The sequence below is a fragment of the Hirundo rustica genome, chromosome 18 (genome assembly GCF_015227805.2).
Source record: "Hirundo rustica isolate bHirRus1 chromosome 18, bHirRus1.pri.v3, whole genome shotgun sequence".
Lineage (NCBI taxonomy): Eukaryota > Metazoa > Chordata > Aves > Passeriformes > Hirundinidae > Hirundo > Hirundo rustica.
The window spans coordinates 1,726,377-1,736,849 of record NC_053467.1 but is presented as its reverse complement, the minus strand read 5'-3'; the positions used below and the strand labels follow the sequence as shown (position 1 = coordinate 1,736,849).

Genomic DNA, 10,473 nt, shown 5'->3' with positions numbered 1-10,473 from the left:
GGTAGGAGCCCTCTGTCCCTCTGCTGTCCCTCAGCCTGGCCAGGACATCAGGAGCCACCAACAAGGGCTTTCTCCTTGACAGCTTTTATAGGCTCCGCTTAGTTCCCCTGGTTCAGCCCCTTCCCTATATTTGGAAGGAAGGGATCGACACTCCTGCCTGCTCACCAATTCATGTTCATTTTTTGCCATATACAGTGTGTGAAGAAAGGACCTGCTCTTCTCTCCCAATTTTAGTAACCCTGGGATCTATCTGTGGTTTGTAGACTTTTGTTTGGTGGAAATTTCCTTTACTGGGGACGTGCTCTCCTGCCAGCTACGGCCACAGCCAGCACTTCACTCTCACCAGCGTGTCGAACAAACGATGGCACAGAAGGGACCTGCCTCACTGCTCCTGCTCACAGGTCACCTGGGCAGAGCTGCACCGTGGTGAGGGAACCCAAACCAGCTCTGTATGGGGTGGAGAGGAAGGCTATGAGAAGGAGAAAGAGGATGAGGATTCACGTAGGATCAGTTATGGGAATTCTCCTGGCTTACAGCACTGCACGTGTCAGGGAGGACAGGATGGGAGCCCGTGACCGAAATACAATGTGACAAACACGGCAAATTAGAGGCTAGTCACAAAGAGCAACATCCAAACCTGCCCAGGGGTGGATGGTTCATGAATGTCAAATCATGAATACACTACACAGGTTTAGCTTCAAATACAACTTTGGCTGCCCACGATGTTCACTGCCCTTGGTGCCAGAAGGAGCTGCAGAAGCCCCATTGCACCATGGAGGTTCTCAGATGTGTGACTGTAATTCCCACATGAGAAGGACACTGGGAAAGTGGGCTCTACATGGAGGTCTCCCGGTCCCAAACACACTGTTTGGTTGGTACAGAGCAGGCAGGGTGGGCAGAGCAGCAGTTTGCAGAACAGTGGGAGTCTTCACGCACAGCTGGAGTGAGCTCCTGGTGCAGGAGAGGAAGGGTCTCCTCCCTCCTGAGGCATTCTGGCTGTTCTGGTCGTCTGCCACTGTTCAGCCACCCCTGTTTGTTCTCTGCACTGCACAGACACTCACCCAGGGCTGCAGAACCAACCTTCCCTCAGCAGAATGAAGACAACAAGACTTGTGTGAAGCCAGAAGCCCCCTCCACCCTCCCTGAACAGCTCCTGCCACCTCCCAGAGCACCACTCGCAGCTGGGGGAGCACCCTGGGACACCTGCAGCTGCTGCTGCAGCACAGGGGATGTCACCCTGCCTTTTGGACACTGCCTGACCCTGTTTGTGTTGGCTCGATGGGAGCTGAGCCTGTGGGCTTGCAGCAGAGTCACTGTCACTAGTGTTTTGAAAAACATGTTTCATGTTGCCCTTAATTTCATTTAAGGTCACTAAAAATGGACACCAAAGCCACATATCTCATGAACCATGAATTCCTAGAATCCCCCTAAGCCCGGAGGATAAGGGAAAAGCTTATTTTAGCATCCCTTGTGATCGGCCCTTTGAACTCAGCACAGCGGATGTGCTGAGAGCAAAAAGCTGAGACACACCAGACCAATGAGCAGTTTGGGGCTTTGTCCTGACACCAAATTGCCACTGTAATTCAGAAAAGACATTTCCTGCTGCCAGGCACGCTCAAAGCAGGAGGGGCTGGACCTCACCCACACAATCACTGGGGTTTGGAAAAGACTAAGTCCACTTTTGACTGGTGCCCACCTTGTCACCTGGCCCAGAGCACTGAGTGCCACATCCAGTCCTTCCTGGGACACCTCCAGGGATGGAAACTCCAGCACCTCCCTGGGCAGCCTGTTCTGTTGTTTGAACACCCTTTTAGTGAAGAATTTCATGCTGCTGTCCAAGCTGAGCCTCCCCTGGCCCATCCTGAGGCCGTTCCCTCTCCTCCTGTCCCTGTTCCCTGTTCCCAGAGCCTGACCCCCCCCCCCCCCCCCCCCCCCACCCCGGCTGTCCCCTCCTGTCAGGAGTTGTGCAGAGCCACAGGTTCCCCCTGAGCCTCCTTTTCTCCAGGCTCAGCCCCTTCCCAGCTCCCTCGGCTGCTCCTGGAACTCCACACTCTTCCCCAGCTCCATCCCTTTCTCTGGACACGCTCCAGCCCCTCAATGTCTTTCTTGTCAGGAGGGGCCCAGAACAGGACAGAGCACCCAAGGTGCCTCAGCAGTGCCAGCACAGGGGAATGGTCACTGTCCTGCTCCTGCTGGCCACACCATGGCTGGTAAAGTCCCCACACCCCGCTGTGGAAGCAGAACAAAGAGAACCCTCAGGCAGAGAACCACTGTCCCGGTTTTCTCTTGCTGGTCCAGGTGCCCAGGTGGGAGCAGAGTGCAGGAAAACAAGTGGCACTGAGCAATGACCCGTGGCAGCTGCAGGTACATCTGCTGCTCTGTGCTGCCAGCATCACTGCGGAGCTGTCCTGAGGTGAAGGTCATGAGGGTGCTGTCACCACGAGCCGCATTGCCTTGCAAGGCTCTCTCATCCCATCCTGGTGCTGCCAGGGAGCTTTCACTGCTGCCCTTCATTCAGAAAAGGGCACACTCATAGCTCAATATACCCCCACAAATTAAAGGTGGATTTACTGGTTGGTGTCTATCTATTTTTGCACAAAGAACTTCGGGAGAACAAGGAGGTTTTGTAAGCTGCAGCTGAGTAAGTTCCCTGGCACGCTGAAGGAACCTGCTTTATTAAACTAGTAATACACAGCTTAAAACATGGAATGAGCTGGCTCTTGCACAGAGACAGGTGCAACCGTTCCTGCCCAGGTCTCCCCAGCACAACTCTTCACACTCCCAGCAACACATACAACTGATGTAGAGCTGCTAGAAGTCAGGGGCTAGACACTCCACCACCAGCATAACTTCCTTTAAAAAAATCAGTTTCCAACTGAACCAAATCAAATTTTAAAATTCTCTTACAGGACACAGTCAGCTTTTTGCCTTTCCTTTTAGGCCACCAAACCTAAGAGCAGTCCAGCAAAACCGAGGGGCTTGTCAGTTCACGTCTAAAGTAAGGACTGTGGCCATTCCCCCTGCAGCACAGACCAGCACATCTGCTTCCCTGAGTGCAGACTCACTGCCCCAAGGCTGGGGAGCTCCTGAGCAGCCCCAGCACACACTGCACTGGAGCTACAGCTCCTGGGAGCTCCAGGTGAGTACACTGCTTCAGCAGCAGGGGCTGGGAAGCCTTGGCTGCAACAAGCAACCTCAAGTGCCTTGGGACAGGCTGTTCCCGGCTGTTTGACTCCTCAGCTGTCCGTGCACCGCTTGTTCTACCTGACTGAAAGCACAAACTGGTTTGCAGAGAGGTGGTGAAGAGCCCAACTCTGCTCAGCCTCAGCTCCGTCCTGCAGGTCGCTGAAGAGCACATGAGATCCTTTGTCGCTAGAGGATACGAAGAGAAATGACACTCACACTCTGATTTCAAGGCAAAAGAAGGGTAACTTTATTTAGATTACTTTGCTTATATAGATTCTGGACAATGACCAGGGGTTGGAGAACAAGGTTACCACCTCCCCACACCACTGGCCAGGCTAGAAGTCAATCAGCTGTCCCTCATCAGAGAGGAATGTAAATGTCAACTTGTTTATGTTACAAGCCTGAGAAGATTCCACTACAAAATGTAAACATTGACAGAAAGCTAATAAAATATAGCAACAATCCTTCATTCATCCCAGATCCTGGCTGTGGGCTGATGGGAGCACATCTCCAGAATGCTGGGTCGCTGCTGGGACCATGCAAGTAGGATGAAGGGAGAAAAGGCTCAGAAAATTCAAATTATCCTCAAAGGCACTGGAGAAGGGGAGAAAGAGCAACAGCATCTGTGGCCACACGTGACCTTGACCCAAGACTTGCTTTCTTCCTCAGGCTGTGCACAAGGATGAGGCGGCTGTGGGTGACTGCAGCAGGAGGTTGCACCCCAGACCTCCCGAGCGTCCTTCTTATCTGAGTCTTTCCACGATCTGGACTGAAAATGCAACACAGGGGTTTTACAGTTGTTTAAGCACCTCTTCAGGCCCTGATTCTGCCCATGCTGGTGCTGAGAGCATCCCTAAAACAGCCAAGCTTCACCCGTGTGGCTTTGCTCATTCATTAAGCTCCTCCATGGGCTGTGCAGGCGGCACAGGAGGAATGTGCTGCCTTCCTTGGGTAGACAAACGGAGCCGATCCTCATTCCTCAGACATCTCGTCACTGGTCCCCAGCCTGGGATGGCAGCAGCTCTTCAGCTGGGGCTGTGGATGTCAGCCCCTCAGAGGAGATGCTGCTCTCCACTGGTATTTTCCGGGACAAATAGCCAGCGCTGGGTGTGCTGCGGGCAAACGCAGCAGAGCTCTGCAGATCGGCCTCTGCCAGGACTCTGCTCTGTTCTCCCCCTGCCTGAGGGGGTCCCAGGGGTCCCTTGGGGAACACAGGTTCACCTTGCGCAGCACCAGACTCCAACAAATCCGGTTCCCAAATGAAACCAGGTGAAGTTTCCAGAGAGGAGATCCACTCGGGCAGCCTGGCTCTGCTCGGCCCCACACCAGCACCCAGCACAGCCCCCAGAGAGGAGCCCAAACCTGCCCTGCCAGAGCTGAGCTCCCTCCCTGCGGGCTGGGCACTGCACCTGGGGATACAGGGAATATGGGTACGGTGAGTACAGAGGGAGTCTGCTTCATTTCTAATTCTGGACTGGAAAAATACTGAATATCCACCGACAAAGTGTTTCCAAGCACCCCCAGCACGTTCTCTTCCCGTCCTTGACCAGCTCTGCCTCCTCCCAGTGAGCACTCAGCACAACCCCTGGGCCTCCTAAATACACAGGGAACAAATCTGTGCTCCCTGCTGTCACTGAACAGGACAGGGAAATCCTAACACTTGCCTAAACATAGTTTTTGGGTTTTTTATCAACAAACAAAACTCCAAATAAAGAAAAAAACACAAATGCCAAAGAACAAAACCCCACAGCCAACCACAACAACAAAAATAAAATTCTTCACTTTCAAAAGGCCTCCCTCCTGGAAAAGCCACGGGAAAAGTGATGGGCATGGTCAAATTGGGAGGCTGAAAAAAAGCAGCCATGAGGCAAGGGACTTGTCACTCCATCTGAAATCCTTCTGGGCCTTTGCCACACTCCCCCCAGTCTGCCAGAAGCATCCTGGGTCAGCTGGTTCTGCCTTTCAGGGCACAGGAAAACAAGGTAAAAGGACACGACACCGCTGCCAAAACATTTGGGAGAAGACAGGAATCCTGTATTCGTCTCTGTAGTTCGAGTCAGCTGCAAATGAGCTTTAGAGAATTCAGTGTAACAGGTGACTCTTCCCATGCTGCAGATCATGTGCTGATTTTGCAAAGCCTCAGGACAGAGGTTCGCCTTGTCCAAATTCTGCTTTAACTTGGCTCAGCTGTAACACAATTCTTTCTTCTGAGCAGCCGCCTCTAACTAATTTGTTTTATTTTTACTTACCACCGCTTCATACAATCATGATTTTGCAGACTGTCCTCTGTGCAGAAAAGGTATTTGGCCCTAATGCACTGCTGCAATATTTAAAATACAGGCCTGATGTGACAGCAGAGACCTTGGGAAGGGCAGACAAAGGCTGCTGTGCAGAGCACAGCCACAGGATGGTAGGAGATGGGGCAGAGATGGGCCCTGAGGGTTCCACAAACACAAACAAATCACAAGGGATCAAATCAATACAGACCTGCAGGTGAAACCCACGGAAAAGAGCAAATATCCAATATATGTAAAAATGCACGAGAGATGTCACTGCTCTGAAACAAGTAAAGTTTACTGTTTTTCATGGTTTTGGAAAGACAGAAATTTCCCCAGGCTTTGCACCTTCCCTCAGATGGGAACATTCTCTCCAAACCCCCACACTCAGGAAAACACCAGTGCTACCTGCAGGAACATCTAAGACTCTGGAACTCACACCAAGAATTGCTCTGATTTGTCTCGTGTGGGCCATTCTCTGAGGTCCAGCTTAAAAAAGCACATTCAGCTCCTGATGTGCATGACTAGAAATAAATACTGCTTTCTAAAAAGAAGGAAAGCAGAGCAAGAATATGAAGTTTGACCAGTATGCAAAGTTCTGTTGATACTCTAGTAAAACCTAAGGAAATAAAAATACGTATTGCCTATACAAATCAATCTTTATTTTCAAATGCTGCTCTGCATAAAATGTATCTGATTGCCAGCCCTGTGCATGGACACAGCCCCCTTCCACCTCCCCACCTCCCCTCTCAGCACAGCACAAGCAAAGCAACTACACAGACCATCATTCGCACCAGAAGAAAAAACCTCTTTGCAATCCAATTTTCCTTATGAGTGAACAGTGTTCACCTGGGAAAAAAATCACCAGAAAAATACATTTAATTTCTGCATTCAGGTGAAATGATCAGGCACGCTACAGGGCTGGTCCCATGTGTGGAAGCTGTCGGTGCTTTCAGCGCTCTTCACCTTCTTACCCTGGGTAAAGAAGCACTCTTAAGGCTCCCCTGCTTTTCATAGTGCAACTGCCTCTCCCAGAAGGCAAAACAGTGCAGAGAAACCAGAGGGCAGAGCTCCTCTGAGAACGCCATGGCCCCGTGGCTTTGCATCAAGTAATTCTCCTGCAGTCACTGTTCTTGCTGATGCCTTGCCAGATCAGCAATTTTTTTTTTTTTTTTTACCAGCAATATTTTACCAGCAGCACACACGTTCTTCCCAAGTGAAAAGTGCTTTCTATCCTTTGCTCCCAACAATGTTTCAGAGAAGTCCCAAATTTCATTCTGTACCCAAGATCTTGTTGGAAATTACATCCATGGGGAAGGCTCTGTAGGGATTTTTGGTAATGAGAATTTGCAGAAACACGGATGCCCTTCTTATTAGGAAGAAAGGAGACCTGCTTGGCAGGATGTTACACTTGTGTGCTCCTGCTTTAACTCCAATGTCCAGTCACAGCCAAGCCCACAGGTGACATTCACAGCAATCCTTGAAGAGCTTCTGTTTTAGGATCTGTATTTTCTCATGTGTGCAGCGATAGAAGCCGAAATCTCAGCGCTCCTCTTATTCTGGCCATAGTAGTCCACAAAGTCCCCATCGGGGCCGATGAGGTACATAATTATTGTGTGATCCACCTGCAAGAGAGCACAGCGTGGCTTGGGAAGAGAGACCACAGAATCTCAGCTCAGAAGGGAAATGGGGGATCGGGACCAGCAGTGGGATACAGGGAAATGCGGGATCGGGACCAGCAGTGGGATACAGGGAAATGTGGGATTGGGATCAGCAGTGGGATACAGGGAAATGCAGGATCAGGATGAGCAGTGGGATGCAGGGACATGCGGGATCAGGATCAGCAGTGGGATGCAGGGACATGCGGGATCGGGATCAGCAGTGGGATGCAGGGACACGCGGGACTGGGATCAGCAGTGGGATGCAGGGACATGCGGGACTGGGATCAGCAGTGGGATGCAGGGACATGCGGGATCGGGATCAGCAGTGGGATGCAGGGACATGCGGGACTGGGATCAGCAGTGGGATGCAGGGACATGCGGGATCGGGATCAGCAGTGGGATGCAGGGACATGCGGGATCGGGATCAGCAGTGGGATGCAGGGACATGCGGGATCGGGATCAGCAGTGGGATGCAGGGACATGCGGGACAGCGGCGCTCCCTGCCGGCGCACTGAAGCAGCCTCACTCATGCACATCCGGATATTCCTATTGGATTTATATCGAAATTAACTCCACTGCAGATTTATTTAAATGACGCTGCAAGTGCTGTCTGCACCTAACCACGAGAACACCGTTCTCAGCAAAGACACGGAGTTCCGCTGCTGGAAGCCATGACTGCTCAGGGCTGAAATACAGCTGTGCTCTGAGTTCAGCTGCCTCAGAAATGAGAAATCACAGTGACTTTGGAGCACACAGGAAAAGGGCCAGTCAAATATGTCACAGATCAGAAAGAAATTCGACTATTGCTGGGCTTGCTAGTTCCTGTGCTACTGTCTGCATTTCTGGGATTGTTTAGAACACACTTTGGTATGGTTCTGAGCCTGTAGGAGGGCATTGTGGTTCTGCCAGCTTAACATACCACTGTACATGGGACTTCAGTAAAGATCCAACAGCTGGTTTTAAAATGTACATGCTGCTCTTACACAGAGTCCTTCAGCAAGCAAAGGCTCCTTTTACTTACTATGTAATCATTGTCCTCATCCTTGGGCCCTTCGCTGTAGTACACACGGTATGCTTTAGCCACTTGGTCAATCTGTGCCTTGCTACCAGTCAATCCCACCAGCTTTGGAGAAAATTCTAGACAGAAAGAAGACATTTACACATTTTAGTGAAAAGAATTCCTTCCAGAGGCTCCTTTTCAGCGCTCTGCTCTGCATGCTGTGAGACACGGAGGGAGAAAGCAGGAATACCTTTAACATATCTGGCAATGGCTTCTTGGTTGTCCCTCTCAGGATCGATGGTGATGAAGAGTGGGGTCAGATTAGGCAAAGATGGAATTCGATCTGTGACATTAACAATTTATTATTTATTTTAGAGAACCAGGTATCACCTCTCATCTTCCTTCAAGAAGCTCACAGCCATGTAACACCAATCCAAGCCCACCCCGAGTGACTAAAAAGAGACCATTTTGTGCAGCTTTATCCACGTAATTTGTGAAGGAAGCAAATGCCATGAGATGCAATGCTCTGTGTCTGTGTCAGAGGCCCTGCCCTGCTCAGGAGCGATGACAGACTGGCTCTGCTGCAGAGGATGCTGTGGTGTGATGCATGTGTTGGAACAGTGACTGACACAAGGAAAGCACGCCAGGATGGTGGAGGAAACATGAAAACACAATCCAGGCTCTTTTCTTCACACTCCAGGCAAAGCTTTCACTTTGGTCTGATCTCCCCCATGCTAGGTTATTATTAACCCTCCCCAGTAATTCTTCAAGGCCTGCAGGCTAAGAAAACACAGCTAACACAGAGCCTTCCTCCTCCCTCCATTCCACAGCACAGGCACTCTGCTTCAGGAGAGAATCTCATAGAGATGAGCAAAACAGACAGAAAAAAATCCTAACATACCTCACAGTCACTTCTTGGCAAAAATACAATGCAATGTATTTCCTGTACCCTGCCACTCTCTTTTTATTCCCAAGTCCCCTGCAGTGCTGTCACGTCAGACCCTAGTGACATTAGGTATCGATCTATGTACCCCTTAGCAATTAATTCAATTACCGAATAATAGCCAGCAGCATTTTAAAAAACCAAAAACCAAAAAAACATTACCAGTTATCACCATCTGCGGTATTTTATCAGAATAAACCTGACCTACCCCAAAAAAATCCCTGTTTACTGACCCCTACGCCAACTGAATTCCCATACCAATTTCGTCTACCACTGCAATCATTTTCTCCAGTTCATCAGGACAGATGTCAGGGCAGTGAGTGAAGCCAAAGTAGATCAGCACCCACTGGCCAATGTAGTCCTTGCTGGTCCTGGGCTGTCCCTCATGGCTCACGAGCGAGAAGGGCCCTCCCAGCAGCGGCTTCCCAATGCCTCGGTTGCGTTCCCTCTCCAGTTCTACAAGACACAAGCGGGAATCAAACACACCCATGGCACAGTGCACAACGCTTCCCAGGCAAGCCCTGGGAGCAGCCACTGCTCAGGGTCACGTCAAGATCCAACCACACAGAAACCCGACATTCACGTGCTTTTGGACAACATCAAATATATCACTAAATTCCTTTGAGACACGACTTTCATTGTTACTGGACCGCATTTTTGTTTAAAAAGAGAAAAATAAAGACAGGTATCTGGCCTGCTGTGAAACAGTGAAACCGGCATCTGCTGAAGACCGAAAAGCTGCAATACCTCTGTTTTCAACAGTAAATCCACGAAAAGGAAATGTGCGGGCAGTTCCTGCGGGAGAGGGCAAAGCTCATGGGCGGCACAGCAGGAACCCAAGGAGCTCACATCACCCAGCTCCGTGTCTGCGCCGCGCAGGCTGGCACAGCGTGGGGCCGAACACAACTACGGCAACGCAGGAACTTTAAAACGCTGAACCTTGAATCGCTTTTAACTTCTCTAAATCTTCTGCGGCACTTCCGTCAACACAGCCACCAAGGGTACAGCGAGGATGCCGCCCAAGCAGATAAAATACATCTGAATGCAAAACCCACATCATCTAAACGGGAAAACTGCTTCGCCCGCACACGAAACGCGGCACCCCCGGCGCTCCTCCCGCAGCCCGCACTCACTCTCCTCCTTGAGCCGCTTCATCACCTTCATGCCGGCCAGCAGCCCCCCGCCCAGCACCACGGTGGCCGCCAGCGACCGCCACGACAGGAGCTGCGGGGACAAGGGGTTTGCTCGGTGAGCGCTCAGCGCACGGGAGCGGCCCGGCCCGCCCGCGCTCCCTCCCTCCCTCACTCACCCGCCTCTGCGCGCCCGCCCGCGGCCCGCGGCCCGGCGGCGGCTGCGACAGCGGGCGGCTGAGGGGAGCGGGCAGCACCGCCCGGCCCCGCACCGCCG

The 10,473-nt window shown here is 51.3% G+C and overlaps 1 protein-coding gene across 1 annotated transcript; it reads right to left on the bottom strand.

Moving 5' to 3' along the window:
* Positions 1 to 3,409: 3,409 nt before the first annotated feature.
* Positions 3,410 to 10,441, bottom strand: LOC120760957 (protein SCO1 homolog, mitochondrial). The gene is made up of 6 exons (XM_040081743.2): positions 10,376 to 10,441; positions 10,200 to 10,290; positions 9,325 to 9,522; positions 8,374 to 8,466; positions 8,145 to 8,260; positions 3,410 to 7,087 (listed from the first exon to the last, which is right to left on the bottom strand). Exons 2-6 carry the CDS (start codon positions 10,228 to 10,230, stop codon positions 6,959 to 6,961), a joined length of 567 nt encoding a protein of 188 aa, XP_039937677.1. The 5' UTR covers positions 10,231 to 10,290; positions 10,376 to 10,441; the 3' UTR covers positions 3,410 to 6,958.
* Between the last annotated feature and the right edge of the window lie 32 nt (positions 10,442 to 10,473).